At 47.7% G+C, this 21,997-nt stretch overlaps 1 protein-coding gene across 1 annotated transcript in view; it reads right to left on the minus strand.

Moving 5' to 3' along the window:
- Nucleotides 1–3,957: 3,957 nt before the first annotated feature.
- The window catches only part of LOC147889788 (uncharacterized), a 44,146-nt gene continuing 26,106 nt past the window's right edge, over nt 3,958–21,997 (minus strand). The window contains exon 4 of the mRNA XM_087392091.1: nt 3,958–4,244. Within this exon, the coding sequence (XP_087248217.1) occupies nt 3,999–4,244 (246 nt within the window). The 3' untranslated portion in view covers nt 3,958–3,998. The remainder of the gene's footprint in view (nt 4,245–21,997) is intronic.

A 21,997-nucleotide genomic window follows, 5' to 3' on the forward strand; every position in this document is an offset into this window, starting at 1 on the left:
TCTGAAACATTTCATCAACCTTTTTAGTAACAACCAATCCAAACCCTTTTTTGAGCATGGCTCACAGGATTGTGCAAAATACTGTCAAAAGATGATCTGTTGTGTTTTATTTTAGACCTATTTTGTTCTACTGTTATGTTCCATCTCTTCTACTCAATGCACACAAAGCTAGAAAAAATAATAGAACCAATGTAAAAAAAATCAACAATATTGTCATCCTCCAATTTCATTGCTCTTCTTTTCTAAAGACAACCATCCACACAATAGCCATGAACATATCTTAGTCTACGTGATCATAAGGTCAATCAACATGAGCAGGAGCATTACTCCCAAAGTCCCGCATGAACAACCGGTAAAATCGCAGAGTCTGCAACTCAACACATGTATATCCTTAAAGAAAAAATACCAACCAAGCCCACTATTGCAACCAAAATTTTTGGGCTTCTTATATTTGATTGTGGGTTCAACATGTTTGGGCAGCACAAAGGAAGAAAGTGTTTTAATCATGGTGCAACATAATCATGAAATCAAATAGTCAAAAGGAGCGACCAATTCAGTGCTATATATACTAACTGATTTGTTGCTATATAGCTAATATATGGACAAATAGTAACTGATTTCGTGCTATATGGCACAGACAATAACCAATTTAGTGCTATCTAGAAGATATACTAATTGTTTTGGTGCCATATAGATTATCTATTAACAGACAGTAACCAATTTAGTACTATATAGCACAGACAATAGCTAGTGTAGTGCTATGTAGCTTTATTGACAAAGACTAACTGATTTAGTGCTACATAGCTGATTCATATAGCTGATGTGGTGCTATATAGCACATAGAGTAACTTTTATCCATGTGAAAGAGAACTCATACAACTGCATAACATTAAGAGAGAACTTGTGGATGTGCAATGTACTTTACAGCATAGACAAACAACATCAAAAGATAACAATTGAATATAGGTTTAATTACAAAAAATTATTTGGTAGGTACATTGGTCTTACAAAAGCTCTTGCTCCTTCACAATGTAGTTTTTTACATCATGTGAACCATAATATATGTACAAGACTAATGACGAGAGTGCCCCTCACGTTGTGTACTCACAAATAGATGCTAGAATTACGATGACTGATACCTATACGATCCATGAGCGAATCCATAGCTTTATTTAGGAATGAACTCCCATGATCAGACACTATCTCCATAGGTGTTCCAAACTGTGTGCACATGTGCTCAAAAATGAAATTAGATACTACCTTACCGTTTGCTACTGAAAGAGCTATGGCCTCAACCCACTTGGTGACATATTGCATGGCCACCAAAAGCTAGTCTACATTGAAATACAAGGTAGCATGCATGTACATCTATGCAACAAGACATGAGGGAAATTTTTTGCGGTCTGAAAATTGCTTCTAAAGTTCTTCTCATTTTCATAGTAACCATGTTTTTGAGTTGGAGATTTAGAAGCCTCACAAGAGAGGTTCGTTTTATATTGCCATCTTTTGAAATTAATGAATGTGGAGTTGCATTTCCTCCTTTACGTTCTTGAAACACAAGGGGTCACCTTCTAGGTGCATGGCTCAAGATTTTCATACTTATAGTGAGGAAAATATAGTCTATTGAATCTCTCTTACATTTTGGTCAAATCAATTACATGGCTAGTCATTGCATTACGTCTAATATCGCATGTGGGAACTTTGACTCTGAACATTAAGAAATTAATATTGAAAGTTACTTAGAGATCAAACCAAATCAAACACATTCACCAAAACATTGCATGGGAATATCAAACATGAAAAATATCCCCTACTTTGTAATGCACAATAAACATCGTCCTGACACTCCATAGAAAATGTATCAAGAAAAATATTTATGCATTTAAACTCATCAAGAATGAGTACCAAAATTTTTACATACAAAGGACCAAAGCAAAATATAAAGAAAGTATTTTGCATTTCACTTCGTTAAGTGAAGCACAAACATCGTGCAATAAAATTCAAGATATAAACACCTCTAAAATCACAACTAACTTAATACATTTGTGAACATTTTGCCAAAAAGAGGAGCAAAGGGCCAAATACAAGATACACATACAAAAATGGACAAAGAACTTATTACATTTTGCCCAAAAGAGGAGAATGCACCAACTAAGAGATATAAACACACAAAAATAAGCAAATGAACCAATGCAACAATGTGGAAAGACATGCAAGCATTGACAACATATCTCACCAACACATGACTAGCCTTGGGCGAGGGAGATGATTGCAATAGCAAAGAAGCCATTGGGAGTGTATAAAACATGTAGGAAATGACAAAAACTGTAACCTTTAGGTTTTAAAAAGTTTTGATTGAAAGGGTTTTTTATCATACATTATTATAGCAAGTTTTCCCTATTTTTGGGTATATTTTTAAACAAATACAAAAACTGATTTGGGTCATTTTATATGCAATTAAAAGGCTATTTAATGCTATGTAGATGACAAGTCTAAGACCCCATTTTTCTCCTTTTAGTAGATCAAAAGGTGGGGAACAAAATAAACCATTTGATGGTAAAAAGGCTATTTAATGTTACGTAGATGACAAGTTTAAGATCCCATTTTTCTCCTATTAGTAGATCAAAAGGTGGGGAAGAAAATAAACCATTTCCATAAAAAAACAAGCATGTATTTATTTCTTGTATGTTTTTATTGGGCGTTGTTCTTTTTATTAAGTGCCAAGCAATGCCCCATACGGGCTGTGACCAAGACGAGGTCTTGAGCTGTCCCTGGGGCTTGAACTCAAAACTCACCCAAACACACCCACACATTTTTGCCACTTGGTCTACATATTATTGGTGTTCGTGTTTCTTGTGTTGAAACAAATATAAATTGAATCGAATAGAACATTGCAAGGAAGTTCCACTCCAATCCGTTTTTATCTCCCCTAACCCCTTCTTTGCCTCCTACCATCACTCCCACCTACTTACCTTGTTTCTCTTACAAGTAATAAAAGTAATCATCATCGTGTAGATTGAGGCGATGCCTCTATACTCTCCCCAAATAGCCAAAGGAGGGCACCAATCACTCCATGGCACTCTATTAAGCATGGGACCTTGTTGGAGCAATTCTCCTCTTTTTGGCCAAGCAGATATGTTTGTTGTATGAGCACCCTTCCGTCTCGCTACAATGCACAGCAAAACAAGGATGTTTGCTACCTTCTTCCTTCCAACTGAAGGTTTCTCAAATGAGCTTTAGCATGGCATGCTCTATGTTCCTCTCAGACCTAGTTTTGGCTCCTATATTTCATTATTAGTGGAACATTGGTCTTCTACAACACATTGAACCTCAGGTTCATGCAACTCCTTATGCAAATTACTTTAAGGAGCTCAATTTTCAAGTCTATTGGATAGAACTTCTACAAACGATCAAAGATTATTCTCATGTTCTTGACTAAGCTTTGAGAGGATAGGGATTGAGATTGCTCTCCCACCTCTGTCATATGAATTGGTTTTTAAAATTTTATTTGGGATGACATCATTTTGTGTTCTTCATTACCCGTTCTACAAGAATAAGGATAAATCTTAGTCTCTCACCTCATGAGCAAGCTTTGAGAGGTTAGTTTTTTGGGGAAGATTGGGATGGAGATAGGTGCTTTTTCTTTTTAAACAAATAAAGCTCTATTTTGATCATTTTGTACACATTAAAAATTGACCATTTAATGCTACTTAAATGACAAGTTGGTGAATCTTTGCTACATGAGATTTGATCTCAAGGATATATGCAAACCCGACTTAGAAGCTGTAACAGAGGTAGTATAAGAATAATTTTTATTTAACTTAATTGAATCAAGCAATAAAATTGAATCAATTTTAACCTAATCGAATCAAGCAATAAAATTTTACACAATACACAATTCCAATACTTGTGCAAATTTATAACATAAAGGATCCATTGTAAAAAGTAATCGCATGTTCTCATGAAGGTGAGTGAAAAGAAATTGTAGGGAAAGACACCTATTCCAATCCTTGGTTTTCAATTTCTAAAACATCATCATCCTCGCATGTTTCCTCTATAGAAGATCTTAAAGCTTGAACCACAATGAGTGTAAATTGTGCCTCATCTAGAATAACAATTTCATGAATTTGACTCCTTATGCGCAACATATGCAATTCATTTTGGCTATCAAGATCGCGAATAGCACTTCTTGCCATGGTTGCCAAGCTTGGAAGTTGTCTCGCATACAGTAGAGCAAGTTTTTCCTAGAAACATATTGTCATTAGAATTTATAAAAGTGAAGAATGCTCATATAGATGGTATTTTCTCAAGTAAAATAAATGGATAAGTCAAGAAGTTCAATACTTACCAAAAAAAGGTGATATGTTCACAAAACGTTTTTATAAAGCAGGCTACTTCATGAGTGACAACTGGACTAGTGCGAAAGATGAGCCTTCAACTATGAGATCAGATCAATCCTAAAACCCTTTAAAACTCTTAACTTTATAAGATGATCATCATTACATGTGTCTATGTCTATGTGTGTTTGTATGTGAGTGCGTGCACATGTATGTTAGGTGTGGGCTAAGCCCCTTGGTGTACTACACTTGTGGCTTGTAAGGTTTAAAGGATAATGGGGCTCATGTGTGTGCTATGTGACATGTGTGTGCAATGGGAAAATTGTCCCATAAATCAATATTTTCTTGACAAGGCCTTGGATATAAGGCCTAATTGGAAGACCTCCTTCCACCCCTGGTCAACCCTTTTCGGGTGCAAGGAAGGAGGCACAAATATGGGGCGGATTGGGACCTACACCCAGCGCATTTAGCCGCGAGAGCCTACTTTGAACAGATTGAACATGTCTATCCCAAGCAAGTGTGATCTACACGTGGCAACACCTGACTCTAACAGACTTTGACTACAATGAAGTGTCATGATTCACAACACACGTCTTAAGTGCACTTTGCGTTGTTGACGACCATTTTCGACCGGCATCTAACTATCTCAAGTTGGCGTGGACTTTGAGACATGGCAACTTTGGTTTGTCATATCCATGCATTGTCTTGCACACCTCAAGTTTGTGGGCTAGTCTTTGATTTGACTAAGCTCACCTTTCAAGGTGCTTAACCCACAAGGGGTGAGGTATGGACTAAGCCCCTTGGTGTAACCCCCTTGTGGCTTGTAAGGCTTAAACGACAGTGGGCACTTGTGTGCGCTGTACGACACCTGCGTGCAGTGGGAAAATAGTCCCAAAAATCAACCTACACTTGATGGGGCCTTGGATTTTATGACATGGATGTTCTAAAAAGGGGAAGTATCTTAGGTACAAGATCACATTAAGGAAACTTGGAGACTTGGGTATGAACAACAGTCGAAGAACTTGAAGGCATAAGGAATAATGATCATTGTAACTAAACAAGTTGAGGTGTATCTTGTTGGTAGGGATGCCAAGGCTTAGTGCATGAAGCTTGAAACCAAATGAGCCTCTTTCCAAGTTTGGGGTGAGCTTGTATGATTTCTATAGTTGGGTGGTGAGTACAATGCCATGGACATCATACTAAGTCTCATTGCCAATTTGTGATAGCCATGATACTTACTACAAAATGGCAGTGCAATGTATGGCTAACATGTCAATATGTGACATGAAAGGATGGATGCATGGTTCAGGAGGTTGATAAGATTAGCTTTGCCGATCTTATCCATGTATTTGCTTGATGATAAAATTTTGAAGTTTTGGATTTTCGGCTGTTAGTATAACACTCAACAAGGGTCCTAGTGAGCCCTTGATTCATCCCATGGTGGCTTGTATGAGAAGCTATTTTTGGGTATACTTCGTCTCATAGGCCCGTGAGGCCCCCGGAGGACTTGTCGGATATAGAGAGGGCTCGTGTGGAGCGGCTATAGGTTCTCGTGCTATCACGAATGATTCACCGTAATCCATCCGTTCCTCACCAGATCATTCAGGCTAAGTTTGGGTCATCCCCATTACAACTAGATGCTGCATTTCAAGTCATCATTTTTCTGTACCGAGCCAAGGAGTATGGGGATTACATTTTTGAGCGCAGCAGGCTACCATTGCTAGCATTGTCCTCCTCTATGGCTCTTTCAACAGGAGGTGACCAAAGATGCTGGTATGCACACACACAGAGATGGTTTGAGTGACTGGGGTTCGACATGGATAGACTCCCTCCCTTCCAGTACAGTATGGACGCTCTGTTTTCTCCCATCCTGTCACACGAGATCAACCAAGTCATCTGTGAGGATCTCTTACAGCTACACACATTCCAGACCTAGCTAGGACCAAAGGAGCTTCCAGTGAAGCCCATCTTCTACAGGGATCACTACCTGCATATCACAGAGGAGGGGTTCATTGACCCACCAGGATACACGCAAATCCACTTACCCCACTCACTCAGGATCTCTATTGGGCAGTTTCGAGTCTCTTCACATATACTCCGTCTCGAGAGCAGCAGAGCGGAGGGCTTACCCAGGGAGAGGCACATATGCATGTTATGTAACATATAGGAGGTTGAGACGGAGGAGCACTTCATCTTCAGGTGTCATGTTTACTATGAGATCCGAGGGCGTTTCTACTATCTCTTTAGAGATAGCTCTAGGGTTTTGTCCCCAATTACTCTCCTATCCAAACCAGAGATACTTTGCGGCTTTGATTCATGAGGCAATCAGACACCGCAAGAGGCTACTTCGACACGGAGACAAGAGCAGACTTCTTCCTTGGCAGATCCCTCTCAGAGCTCTATCACAGAGTTCTTCCTGCCATATCACATGGACCCCCACAAGACGAAGCCTCGACATGATCGTGACCCAGAGCCAGTGACTCGACAGCTCAGACAAAGGGTTGACGCAAAGATTACACTTGGGGATAACCCCTCCCTGTTCAGAGTCGGAACTCGGCCGACATGGGTTATTGTAGCCCTTGTTAGGCACAAAGTTATGACCATGAGACATCACAGGGCCGCACTCGTGAGCGACCGACAATACTCTATTGCCGCTTTCATGCCTCCATTGCCTCATCCACCCTGATGTCCTGATGATGATGATGATGAGATTGATATGTAGTCGACCACTGACATGACTATGTTGTACTTAGTACTTAGTACTACTATTTTGCATTTTTTCATTCTGCATTGGTGAACTCCACCCTCACAGCTCGTTTGTACGAGGATTTCACAATCTCATAGACCCATCGGTCTTCCCAACACTTTAATAAACTCTCTCTCTCTCTCTCTCTCTCTCTCTGTCAACCCCCGCCGCCACCTACCTGACACGGGTGCCAACAACACCATAGCCCTCCTGCTGCCCACCTTCCAAGCTCCCGTCTCGCGGCTCCCAGACCCCCGTGTGGGCTGCCTTCTCTCCCGCTACCTGTGCGCCAGCCCAGCTAGGGGCTGTGTGGATGCACCAGGTCTCATTGAGGGGCAGCTGTCCTGGCGACCACCCCTAAGGGGTCGCTGCTGCTCACCAAGCCGCACCCCCTCTGGCAGCGCGTCTAGGCCTCCCCCGCCCTCCCCACACTCCCCCTTTGTGTCGCGGGACTACACCAGGACACAGAGGCCTCCAGCTCGCCCCCAAAAACAGCCCCAATCGCTCCTGAACCTACACTTGCGACAAGAAAGCACCACGAAAATGAAGAAAATCAAGAAGCGTCATGAAAAGTAACCACAGGAGGCTTGGCACTCAGAAAATACCTCTTTCGAAGTCCTTTTTATATCCAGGCACTAGCTGCAAGCAGACATATAAACATGTGAAGAGGAAAACAACATGGAAGGCATGGAAGGCATGGAAGGCAGTGGTAAATACAGGACAAACGAGAAAATCAATACAAAAACAGCAAACACAATATGCCGGGCAGGTATGTGGGAAGAAAAGGGTTCTATTGCACTCAAAAACAGTGAGGATTTGCAGAAGTATTTGACACAATGCCTACACGAGGTTGTGTGGAAAAAGCAAGCTTTGGAAGCTGCAATAAATGCCTACACAGCAGGAGGAACACCCAAAGGTGGGAGCTCTGATGTCATCTCTCACCTTCACAAGATGTGCCTAGTGTTGATTGAGAAGGTCGATGGTCTGGAAGCCACTAGTGGCATTGCTAAATGAAAAAGCGCACGTAGACAAAGCATTGGCTGAAAGCAAGAAGCAAAGAGGACGAATGCAGGAGGAATGGCAGAGGAACAAGAACAAGAAGAATGAATGGGAGAAGGAAAGAGCAATATTGGAATCAGAGAAGACCAGCCTCAAAGACGAAATGCAAGCTATGAGGACCGAGCTACGACAGCTTAGAGATGCTAGCACAAAGAGCCCCGGAGGGAGCATACAAAGTAATGGAAGAGCTGAAATCTGAGAACGAATAACTCAGGAAAGACCTGGCATCCTTGCAAGCCAGCATGCAAGGTAAACACACTTAATTCACATACAAAATCACCAAAGGGTAAGCTGCAATCCAAGAATGGAAAGAGTTTATTTCAGATGCTTTGGAGGAGGACAAAAGGAGTAACAGCAAGGCTCTAAACATTTTTGTTCGAGGCCTCACAATGGGAGACACTCCTATGGTGTATGTCAAGGCTCTTTTCACCAAAATGAGTGTAAACCTCATGCACGAGCCAGCTTGGAGAGTGGGCAATCCTGAGGCACCGGCAAGGCCACCAGTGATAAAACTCTGGACAGCTATGGATAGGACTACCCTCATGAGCATGAGGGCAACATTGAAAGGAACCCGGATCTATTTGGATGATGACCTCACTCTCCTACAGCAAGAGCACTGGAGGGAAGGTATGCTGCACGTGATGGTAGCAAGGGAAGCAGGGAAATGGGCTGCCTATAGGGATGGTAAAGTAATCATTTGAGACACAGTAGATAGGGAAGAGAAGGAAGACGGGGAGTTGGTCTCTAGAGAAGACCATCATCTAGCAAGCTCACTTGCTTCCCACACGGTGGAGGGACCAATACAGTGATTTATCTAATGGGTCCTTTGGCCTTTGTACCACTGATACACGCTTTCACTGTATCTCCCCCCCCTCCCCCCGCTCGGGTGAGTGGGGCTGACCACTTATACCTAGCCTTTAGCATTTTGGTTACCATGCAAGAAGCAAGGAGAGCCCCCCCCACATGCGCCCGTTATCTACTTTGACCTTGCTGTTGATCCAATCTACGTGAGTCATTTAGCTCGTGAGCTCCCAGATCGACTTGGAGATGGTGCAGACCTACCTCACCCGTGCTTCGGATATCCTTGTCTCAGTGGTACTGGATGTAGCAGGGCTAGATCCCCTTCCCCACAACTGATCTGTAGCACATGCCCCAACTGAGACGATGCCTCAAAATCCTTGGTGTGATGTGACGAGTGCAAAGAGATGAGATCTCACCTTACACGTGAGCGAGACTTGGGCCATCTTACGACACATGAGGCGCAGCAGATTGCACGACGATTGAGACATCGTAAGTGCCTTCCTCACACATGGGACAAAGGAGTGATCCGATCATTTCGAGGGCGGGACCCTACCATTGGATGGGGACTTATGTCTGAGGGGAAGCCGCCTATTCCCTGTGAGAAGTGCAGCAGAAATGAACAGAAGAGAGAGAGAGATAGCACGCCTCACACACACAACACACTGACAAGGAGAGAAAGGAGAGAAAAGCACAGGAAAACTGCAAGTGATCTCTGGAGAAAACCCCGCTACAACTGGGGGAAAACCTCGAAAACAACGAGCTGCTCAAGAGCTCGGAACCAAGTGAAGGGAGCACTAGGGAGTGGATGAACTGCTCACACGTGCAAGACTGGGCTGGCTCTGCTCCTCTGCCAGGCCCTAGAATGTGTGATGAAATGATCAAGTCGGGGGAGAAAGGGGGGGGGGGGGGCGCTATAAATAGCCCCCAACCCCCTACTTGGCCAGCAAGGGGCTGGGCCGACCCAACAGCCTTCTATATAGGGTTGTACAAGGTCCTAAAGTGTGGGCCTGCTAGCCGACAGGCAGGGCCCTAGGGCCAACTTCCCCTAGCCCTCCATAGGGAGCTGCACCAGCCAACCGCCCTCTGCCCTCCTGCTCATAAGGGACCTGCACCGAGCCTGCTTTGTTTCCTCGTGGCAGCCCCTATTGAGGCACCTAGGGAGTTGGCTAGGAAGGCCCTGAACATCCTCCACATGGCCGGCACGCTCTCCCACACTAAGCATCCTGCCAAACCCTACTCTACCTATACCTATACCTATGTCTCTCTACGGTGACATCAGGAGATTTTGACCTCCAACACCCCCTCTCAGCTCTTGGATGGAATAGAGACGCCAGGGAGCTAGGTGTGCCGTTGGAACAACTGAAGGAATCCATCTTGTGATGCTCCACCGCTGAAGACCACCACATGTATTGTTGAAGAAGCCCCCTTGTGGCACAAACCACCTCAACACGATCACTAGAAACCTAGAACTGGTGTTTCCAGGCCACAGGTGCTAGGTACACTTCTCTGGTCTGGTACTGGGTAATCTGGTAGAATAATCCAACTGCTGGTACTAGGACATCATGTCAATAGAGGATCCTGGAACAATAATCCAATTGATACTACCTCCGGTGCAAGGTCTGCATCCCTACATGGGCACTTCTATCTCAAAGCTAGATAGCCCCCTCTCAAGTCCAAACTGGTACACTGTCGCCAAATCGATGAACTTCAGTGCTTTAAGGACAATGGGCATATAACAACTTACAAGGATCAATCAACTGTGTCTGGGCTCCCGCACTGGCAACCTACTGACCCATCCGGATCTCTAGCAGCATCAGACAATAGATGCAGTAGAACACTAGGAGACCCCCTCTGGATTTGCAAGGTCATAACATCCAAACAAAATAGAAATTGGTAACAAATTGCCACCTGAGTCAGCGGGAACAACTCCTCGTGGCTCGAGGTCCTACCTAATACCTCAAAGACACCTCCAAACAGCACCCTAATCCTCCTCTTTGTGTGTTGGCTCAGCACTCCCTCCGCTCCTCGGGTCTCAAGCCAACCATGGCTCTGATACCATGTGAGAAGTGCAGAGGAAATGAACGGAAGAGAAGAGAGAGAGAGAGAGAGAGAGAGAGAGAGAGAGAGAGAGAGAGAGAGCATGCTTCACACACACGCCACACTGAGAAGGAGAGAGAGGAGAGAAAAGCACAGGAGAACTGCAAGTGATCTCTCGAGAAAAACCCGCTACAACTAGGGGGAAACCTCGGAAGCAACGGGCTGCTCGAGAGCTCAGAACACACAGCTCAACAACCAAGTGAAGGGAGCACCACAGAGTGGATGAACTGCTCCACTACCCTGCTCCACACGTGCAAGACTGGGCTGGCTCTACTCCTCTGGCATGCCCTTAAAGGCTTAAGCAGGGGAGGGGGGGGGAGGGGGGGGGGGGGGGGGCTATAAATAGCCCCCAGCCCCCTAGTCGGCCAGCAAGGGGCTGGGCCAACCCAACAGACCTACAACGCAGACCCAACAGCCTCCTATATAGGGCTGTACAAGGCCCTAAAGTGGGGGCCTGCTAGCCGACAGGTAGGGGCCTTGGGCCCGACTACCCCTAGCCCTCCATAGGGAGCTGCACCAGCCAACCGCGCCCTCTGCCAACCTGCTAATAAGGGACCTGCACCAGCCGACTCCCTAGGTGCCTCAATAGGGGCTGCCACGCAGCAACAAAACAGGCCTCAGGAAGGCCCTGAACAGCCTCCACATGGCCGGCACACTCTCTCGCACTGAACATCCTGAAAAACCCTATTCTACCTATGCCTCACAAGAGGGGCAAGCACACCCACAACACTGGCCCTCACTCATCTACCCTAGCCTTACGGGTGGGCACACCCACAAGCAAGGCCCTCTCTCTCTACGGTGACATCAGGAGCTGTTGACCTCCAACATTCCCATCACGGATCCAAGGGTTTGGCACACTTATGCGAGTTCACATTATGATGTTTCGATGCAGACGGCACCAAACATGTCCTCCGTGCCCAAGCCCACCACACGCTGCTTGTTCACTACACAAAATGTATGAGGCGGGCTCCGCCGGCTCCATAACCGGAGAGCACAAGATCGCAAGGGACTACGGACTGAGCACTTCGCACATGGGCAGGAGGCCCTAGCCCCGATTTTAGCAGAGATGTTCAACTATGTTGTATGCCCAACTTCCCCTTGGAGCACTACCACTACTTCTTCCCATACACAAAGTAGGAGAACCCGAAGGACACTAGAAATTACCCCACTCTTATGATTGGCCATACTCTAGCCAAGATCTACAGGTCACTACTAGAGAAGGAGATCAGCAATCACACAAAGGCACACAGGCAGCGTGCACTAGGATAGGTAGGTTTCCGACGACAGCACTCCACACTTGACCACATCTTCACTCTGAGGGCCATCATTGAGGGGGCACCAGAAAGTCTACGCTTTCTTTGTAGACTTTTGGAAGGCTTTTGACACTATACCATGCTCCCGCATGATCAAAGAGGCTTCAAGAGATGCAAATTCCAAACGTTTTGATTTGGGCAGTGATGAGCCTATACGAGTCCGTCAAAGGGAGAGTTCGGGTCTATCAAACTGGGTTGAGAGCACCATTGGGGTGAGCAAGGATGCCCTCTTTCACCAAAATTCTTTGGGCTCTACTCTAAAGAGATCATATCCTTCATTGATTGCTTAGGAGGCGAGGGGGCACTGTTGGCCGATTGATGATACAGATATTGCTATATGTGGATGACATAGTCCTTATATCATCTTCAGCAGAGGGGCTGCAGAGACATCTGGAGGCACTAGAGATATTTTGCAAGGAGAGAGACTTGGTAGTCAACCTTGGGAAGACCAAGCTCAAGATCTTCAACACCTCATGTATTGTACTACACCGACATAGTTTCACTTACCAAGGTGAGTCAGTAGAGATAGTGCAATCATACACATACTTGGGGGCAGTTTCACACGGCCAGTTAATAGGATGGTACACGCAGCTAGAGCATGATCACATGTGGACAAGGGGCTTTAGCCCAACTATAGAGGTAGTGCTTTCAAACGCACTTTCAGGACCAGCCAATGAAGGGCTAGCTTTTTAACACCCTAGTGAGGCCAGCTGCCATGTACACAACACCTTGGGGAGCGACACACTAGATAGTGCAGGCAAAGGTGGCCATGACACCTCTCCAAGCTCATATCATCTTTTCAGACAATGACTTTCCTCCATAGAATATGACCCCTACCCCACTAGAGACTACCGAGGCTGTCACTAGAGTCTTCCATATGGCTAGCAGAGAGCCGGGCTCACATATGGTATGCATGCGTATCCACATGGTTTGCCAGTCACGGTAGCCAGATGGACCGCCGGCTGCCCCCTTTCAGTACAGCATGGACGTACCTCGTGAGTCAATCCCCCAAGATGAGATTAACCGTATCACAAGGTTAGATCTCCTCCAACTCTATACATCTCGGACTTGGGGGGGGGGGGGGGGGGGACCAGGAGCTTCCCACCAAGTTCCAGTTCTATCACGATCACTTCTTGAGAGTGTCGGAGAATGGACTCATCATCAAATCCCAATACCTTGAGGATCAAGGAGTCTCACATGCACTGAGGATTGCCATTGGATAGATGCGGGTCTCATCACATCAGCTAGGGATCGAGGCAGGGAGAGCTACTGGTATACCCAAAGAGCAGCAGATCTGCAGGTTATGCACACTAGGGGCAGTTGAGACAGAGGAGCTTTTCTTATATGTCTGCCCAGCCTATTATGAGATCCGGGGAAACTATCATTGCCTCTTTCATGAGGGGCATGGTTTTGGTCCACTCTCCAGACTGATCCATTTCCATGATTAGGTTTGCATTGGGCTCTATCTGATCGAGAAGCGACGACATAGAGAGACGCTACTATGACAGATTAGAAAGCAGTAGACATTGATAGCACCAACAAGATGCTAAGGTAGACCGATCACAGCGACATTTCATGGACTTCTATGCATTCGAGTCGGTCCGGGCCATAGAGGAGTGGAGGAGGAATTAGAAGGCATGCGAGCAGCATGGATCAGCGGAGAGAGACGACCTGGTACTAACGAGCAAGGGATGCAGAGTCCATGCATGACACGAGTGTAGTGACCAGAGCGCACACACAATTGAGGTCCCACCCATCTCCACCTTCCTTAGAGGAGACTACGCCCTCTACCACAGCGGGAGACAGCCTGATAGACGCATATCCGAGATATCTTTGCAGCCCACCGGAGAGCCACCACGGTGCCGTGCTTTGGCTACTAAGTTCCAACTTCTCGATTCTTCAGCTCCAGTTTTGTGTTTTTGAGATTTTGAGCTACATACATAGTTTAGCTTAGCAAAGCACTCGGCAAGGGCCCTAGCGCGCCCTTTGCTTCAGCCCTCTGTGGCTTGTATGAGTATCTTTCCAGCTGTGGTACTTTGTCCCATAGGCCCGTGAGCCCATCCGAGGACGCTAATCTCTCTCTCTCTCCATTATGTGAGCCTTTCCATTATGTCTTGATTTGAGTATCATTTCCTTTCCCCCCCCCGCCCCCTCCTCTCTCTCTCTCTCTCTCTCTCTCTCTCTCTCTCTCTTTGGTACAAGCCTTGTACTCTCTCTCTCTCTCTCTCTCTCTCTCTCTCTCTCTCTCTCTCTCTCTCTCGTCAGATAGTCTACGCATCGCTGTATGGAACTGCAATGGTTCTTTTACAGCACAGCCAGGCAATCTACGGGGGGCATTCTTTGGGAGATATATCATCTTTTTCACGGAGACACACGAGAGTCCAGAGAGACCTTTGCCACGAGTGACAGGGTATACATGGAGATCTGCCTTCAGGCAGCACACTCGGACATTTGGAGTGAGAGGATCTGGAGGAGCGGCCATTTTGTACAGAGAGCATCTCAATCGGATCATCACAGTGGAGAGAGCGGATTCACATGCCCGATTCTTGTGGGTACGCATCCGCCGCAGAGCCCCTCAGCGAGATCTTTTTGTTGCAGTTTGCTACTTCCCCCCGGCGCAGTCGATCTATTCTTCCACTGGACCAGGCCAGTCCATATTTGAGGATCTCTCAGCGGACATTGCAGATTTTTCACATCGCGGAGAAGTCATCCTTTTAGGAGACTTCAACGCGAGAACCTCAGACAGGCAGGGCCTCACTCATGACTTCATGGAGGATCCGGTCATACTCCCAGCATTTCACGATGATAGCCTCTGTCGGACTTCATCAGACTGCACAGTACAGCCCACAGATCAGGGACGTCAGTTACTGGAGCTCCTCACCTCGCACAGTATGGTCATTTATAACGGCTTGTCCAGGTGGCCAGAGTCTTCCATGCCTACATTCTCTTCTGCTTCTGGGCGTGGTACTAGCGTGATCGACTACATCATAGGTCCCCCGACTCTAGTCCCTTCCATCCATAGCCTTACTGTTAGCCCCTTCATGCCCTCTGTTGACCATGCACTCATCCACTTTACTCTGACTCATGTCTCCCATGACCCACCCCCCCCTCGTTATCATGACCGCCAACCCTATTATGAGGTTCATTTCGACCACCAGTTCGATGATGTATATAGCCAGAACCTCAACCGCCTACTCCATCCTCATCTATTAGACGCTCTACCATCCATGCAGGATCAGTGGGAACTTGTACATACTTCACTCGTTTCTGCCGCTCACGTCGTTCCCTGCCACATGTCATTCGTCTAGTCCCCCACCGGTTGGTCTTGTTCCTTGCAACGGTTGGTATGATGAGGAGTGTAAGGAACTCCGCAGGAAACTTCACCTTGAGACCAAGGAGAAGTCTCCCCTCCTTGCCGAAACCAAGAGAGACTACAAGTGGTTGGTTAGGCGTAAGAAACGCCAATTTCTAGCCCGGAATGAGGAGGAGCTGAGAAGCTTGCTTTTCAGCTGTGACTCCAAGGAATTCTGGAGAAAATTCCTCCGCTCGAAGTCTCAGAGCCCCCTCACAGATCCACGTGTCTGGTCTGCATACACTTCAGCTCTATACGATGTTCCAGATCAGCCAGCCATCGATTTATCCCATTCCCCTAGGCTAGCTTCATCTAGTCTCTTCACACCTGAGAGTGTCCGTGCCAGCAGTCCACCGATTGAAGAACGGGAGAGCTAAGGATCATGATGGATTGCAAGCGGAGTATGTAATCCATGGGATTGATGCCTTAGATTTTGTTCTTTCCCGTCTCTTCAATGAGTCTGTTTGTACAGGCCTACCACAGTCCTGGTTAGGCAATACCATAGTACCTATCCACAAGTCGGGGGACCCTATGGAGCCGTCGAATTACAGGACCATCATGATTGGCCACGTTATGGCCAAGATCTATGCATCAGTTTTGGAAAGCCGTATAAATGACCATGCCGAGACGACAGGACTCAGAGCCAGAGGGCAGGCTGAATTTCGCAGGGATCATTCGACACTTGACCACATCCTCACACTCAGGGCACTGGTAGAGGAGGCGAAGTCACGAAGGCAACGGCTTTATTGTTGCTTCGTGGACTTCAGGAAGGCATTTGACACAGTTCCGCGATTCAGATTGTTTCAAAGGATTCGTCAGATGGGCTTCAGTGGAGAGATACAGTGGGCTATCATGGCTTTGTATGAGAGGGTCACTGGTCGGGTTCGGACACGTGAGGGGCTCTCAGAGGAGGTATGCAGCACGATTGGGGTGAAGCAGGGTTGCCCGCTCTCTCCTACTCTCTTTGGATTATATATTGATGAGCTAGAGATGTTTGTACAGATGACAGGCGGTGTGGGCTCTACTCTCTCAGGATCCTCCATTCCTATCCTCCTGTATGCGGACGATGTGGTTCTCATTTCCTCTACTGCTCAGGGCCTCCAGGCACATATTGAGGCACTCCACAGGTTTTGCCAGGACAGGGGGTTGACCGTAAACCTTGGCAAGACCAAGGTTATGGTTTTCAACACCTCTGATCGTATTTACAGCACGGATGAGTTTTGCTTCACTTATGACGGACAGCCCATTGAGCTTGTTAGAGAGTACACTTATTTGGGGGCAGTTTTCAAGGGACCGGTCTTCACCATGACATATGCAGCACGAGATAGGATTAGTAAAGGGTATGCTTCGTTGGCTCATCTTGAGCGTCAGTGTTTTCAGTCCCACTTTCAGCATCCCGATACGAAATCCTTGCTTTTTGATACATTGGTGAGACCAGCTGCGATGTATGCAACTCCTTTCTGGGCAGGAGACCTCGGCGCTGCAGATTGGAGACGAGTAGAGAGGTACAGATCATCATGTTCTCTCGGCTCATTAGGGCCAAGGCTACAGTTCCGCATGAGATCATACTAGCAGAGTTTGGAGCTACTCCCCTTGCATTGGATGCAGTGTTTCAGTCGGTCATGTATTTGCATAGGGTTAGGGAGTTTGGAGACTCAGCAGCAGCAGGCAGAGCTCGGTTGCCATGGTTAGCACTTGCATCTTCTATGGAGTTGGCACGATCTGGGGCCCGATACTGCTGGTACTTCAGACTCACTAGGTGGCTCACATCTCTTGGACTAGACATGGATAGACTGCCTCCCTTCCGATACAGCATAGATGCCCCTCATCTCGAGTTGACTCGCCACAAGCTTAGCCAGGTCACGAGAGCAAACTTGCTGCAGCTTCATACGTATCGCACTTGGATTTATCCCACGCAGCTTCCGACGAAGATGGCCACATATCGTGACCACTTCCTTCGGATCTCAGAGGATGGATTTGTCATTCCACCAGGCTATACAGGTATCCACATGTCCCACTCACTGAGGATTGCCCTTGGCCAGCTTAGAGTCTCTTCGCATCAGCTCGGGATAGAGACTGGTAGGATGCGACGCATGGAGGATGGACGGCGACCAGGCCGAGAGACCAGGATCTGTCCTTGTTGCACCATGGGAGAGGTGGAGTCAGAGGAGCACTTCATTTGCAGATGCCCGCTATATTATGAGCTCAGAGGTAGATTCCACTGTCTCTTCAAGGATGGCTTTGGACCTCTCTCACGAGTGATGGACTACGAGGATCAGCATTGCCTAGCTCTTTATGTCAGGGAGGTCACTATGCTTCGACGAGACTACCTCAGAGACCATCAGCACAGACCAGAGCATGATAGAGCCCAGCTTGATAGAGCTCAAGCACACGCTATACCAGAGGACAGAGACCAGGAGGAGCACGAGGAGGTTAGAGCTCACACAGGACACATGCCTCCACCCTGTGGATGTACATATGAGATGGTTTGTAGACGCCGCAGGATCTTGTTACATAGGGGACGTACTCGCCGCTTCATCTCCAGATGATCCAGGATGATGGCAGCTTTTCGGAGGAGACTTACTCATGGAGATCTCGCCCCACCAGCCGCTCACCTCACCTTTGCTCAGATTTGTACTCTCATAGCAGAAGGCAGAGTCGATGGACAGGATTTTCAGTATTATTTTGGTTCTCAGACTCCGTGACACCTGGACTTGTATCTTTGCATTGGCATATTGTACTCATCCCCCCATTTTGCACCCAGGGGCAGTTTCCTTGCATCTAGTTTACTTTGTATTTAGGCTCAAATTTGACATTATGTACTTTCACTTGCATTGTATTGCGTAGCACTTAGATGATATTCGACGATGCCTCTTCTTTGTGGCACGTTGATTTTGTGCTATCTTGTATGCAGAGTTCTTGATGTCCCATGGGCCCATTTTGGTCTTTAGTGGACAATAATACACTTTCTTTCTTTCTTTCTTTCTCTCTCTCTCTCTCTCCTCCTCCCCCGCCCCCGCCCCCTCCCCCGCGCTCCCTCTCTCAACCAGCCCGTAAGCCCTCTTCCCCAGCCCGCACCCTCCCTCTCAACCCGCACCCTCCCTCACAGCCCGCACCCTCTCTCTCAGCCCACAAGCCCACCCTCAGCCCACACCCTCCCTCTCAGCCCGTAAGCCCTCTCTCCCAGCCCACAAGCTCACCCTCAGCCCGCAAGCTCACTCTCAAGCCCCCCTCAGCCTGCGCAAGCCTCTCCCTCAGCACGCAGAAGCCTCCTCTTCAGCTCGTGCAAGGCTCTCTCTCAGCCCCCCTGGAAGGTGCGAAAAAGTGGGCTGCAAACAGCCCGAAAGGGTAGTCCCAAACACAGGCAGAAAAGTGGTCGTGAAAGGGCCAGAAACTGGCTGGAGGCAGTCCCAAACACAGGCAGAAAATAGGTCGTGGAAGGGCCAGATTCTGGCTGTTGGAGGGGAAGGGGGTTTAAGGAAAGTCTTAAACTCCTCTCCCCCCCGCCCCCCCCCCCCTCCGTGTGAATAGCCCTACAGCAAGTGCCCTTAACAGGGAGCAGGAGGGTAGGTCGTGGAAGGGCCAGATTCTGGCTGTTGGAGGGGAAGGGGGTTTAAGGAAAGTCTTAAACTCCTCGCCCCCCCCCCCCCCCCCCCCCAATATGCGGCGACTTAAAACAGGGTGTCCTTAAAGTGCAGGAAACAGTTTCCAGAGAGTAAAAAGGGGCAAAAAGAGGCAGTTTTGAGCAGAGAATTCAGCACTTCCAAGACTAAGGAGATGCCACAAACAAGGAGCTCCACCATGGCCCTCCAAGGAGCAAAAGTAGAGAAAGATAAAAGCATAGGCAGCAGTACAAGAGCTGAAGAGGCAAGTTCTTCTTTACCCTTAACATCTCCTTCCCCACCACCTCCAACGACCTCCCTTGCCTCCACCCCAACCCTTTCCTACCCACCTCCTTTACTCAATCCTCCTGTGGCTCCTACCCCATCTCCTTTACTTCCATCTCCCCCATCACTTCCGGTTACCTCCCTTGCCTCAATCCCAACCCTTTCCTACCCACCTCCTCTACTCAATCCTCCTCCTCCCCCTCCTTCAGCTTCACCTCCTCCTCTTGCTCCCGTTCATTCCTCCCTAGCCCTTTCCCTTGCTTATTCCTCCCCTCCCCTAGTCCCTACCCATCCTCTTCCTTCCTCTTCCTCCCCTTCCCTATTCCCTACCCAGCCTCTTCCCTCCTCTTCTTCCCCTCCCCTAGTCCCTACCCAGCTTCTTCCCACCTCTTCCCACCTACCCTCCCTTTCAGCCCCTTCCTCCCCTAGTGTAGGCTCTTCTTCGGGGTCCCTGACTCCCTACTTCCTCCTACCGGATCTCTCTCTTCAGGACCTCCATTTTCTGCACCCCTCCTTTACTCGCCTTCTTACCCTCTTACCCCCTCTCCCCTTCACCCTCCACAGCGGAAACAGTCCTGGCAGATAATCTGCGCTTGAGAGATTTAGTTATGCAGTGCATGGAGACTTGCAGACTTCAGGGCGCTGCGATTCAGTCTCTCACAGCACAGATACACACACCTGCTCAGCTATCGACAGTTGAGAGTCATAGATCTGATCAGGACTCCCATATTCGCCAGCTTCATACCAGAGATATTGATCGGGACATCCAGTTACGGACACATGATGCTGAGTGCATAGTGCAGCTGGAGACACGCATTCAGGAGCATGTTGTGGCATGCAATGATCGCCTCCAGCAGCTGCATGTAGCTCCTCCAGCTAGTGCAGCAGTTGAGGAGAGGCTGGCCACACTGCAGACAGAGGTACAGAAGACCTCAGAGTGGGTGGACGTTGTGCGTAGAGCCCCACAGGCCCAGCAGACCACAGTCTCTGAGACTATTGCCGAGAGTCAGCGGCGAGCTCAGAAGGCCCTCAACATCCGCATCCGCGGAGTTGAGCGATCAGATACGAGATCAACCATGGATCAGGCGACAGATTTCATATCTGGGACACTCGGAGTTCAGGATCATGGCATAGTAGCTGCATATCGAGTGGGCCGGGATCCAGCACGACACCAGCCACTTATCATTAGATTCAGAGATGCTGAGGCCCATCTCGCAGTATTACGGAGGAGATCCAAATTGAGGGACCATCCACAGATTCACATGGATGAGGACCTTACAGCTCTTCAGTGGGAGGAGCATAGACGTCTCATTGCACAGAGGGATGTTGCCCGTCGTGAGGGCAAGTGGTCCGTGATCAGAGAGGGTAGACTTTTGATAGGAGCTATGCGATCTAGACCGGCTGGAGCCCACAGTTGACGACACAAGGCCTATGGGACACGTAGCCTGCCAGATAGCTTGAGTTTCGCAGTTTGGAACTGTAATGGTTCCCTCACAGCTCAGCTTGGCAACTTACGAGAGGCCTTTTTTGATCAAGACATCGTCTTCTTTACAGAGACCCATGAGAGCCCAGAGAGAGGCTTGCCGCAGGTGACAGGGTATGCCTGGGAGTCTGTCTTTCGACAGCAGACTAGACGATCAGGAGGAGTCAGAGGATCTGGTGGTGTGGCAGTTCTTTATAGAGAGCATCTCAGATCGATATTCACAGTCGTGAGGAGAGACCATCGGGCCAGATATCTTTGGGTACGGATCAGGAGACCCCCCCTGAGAGACTTGTTTATTGCAGTATGCTACTTTCCCCCGAGACAGTCTCGTTATGCCTCAGATGGACCAGGACAGTCACCTTTTGAGGATTTGTCAGCCGATGTATTGGAGTACTCACGCCGCGGAGAGGTCATCCTTTTAGGAGACTTCAACGCGAGGACATCAGACAGACAGGCAGAGATTTTGGACTTTGCTGAGGATCCAGTCTTAGTTCCAGCTGCCCCAGATGAGAGTTTTTAACGCTTATCTTCAGATAGAGGGGTAGAGGTGACAGATCAGGGACATCGCCTATTGGAGCTTCTCTCATCGCATGGCATGGTCATTCATAATGGACTTCGACAGTGGCCGCATTCATCCACAGCCACATGTTTTCCCTTCGCGGGTGGTGGTACGAGCGTCATTGATTACGTCTTGGGTCCCCCGACTTTAATCCCTTTTGTACATAACCTCACAGTCGACCCTCTTATGCCTTCAGCCGATCATGCACGTCTGCACTTTATTCTTACCCAGATTCCTCATGCCCCCCCTTCTAGACATCATGAGCGTCAGCCATACTATGAGGTTCATTTTGACCACCAGTTCGATGATATTTATAGCCAGCACCTGAGTAGTCTTCTCCGTCCGCACCTTCCCGATGCCCTA

Source organism: Dipteris shenzhenensis, chromosome 20, assembly GCF_047967505.1.
Source record: "Dipteris shenzhenensis isolate YYH24624 ecotype China chromosome 20, Dip_SZ_1.0, whole genome shotgun sequence".
Taxonomy (NCBI): domain Eukaryota; kingdom Viridiplantae; phylum Streptophyta; class Polypodiopsida; order Gleicheniales; family Dipteridaceae; genus Dipteris; species Dipteris shenzhenensis.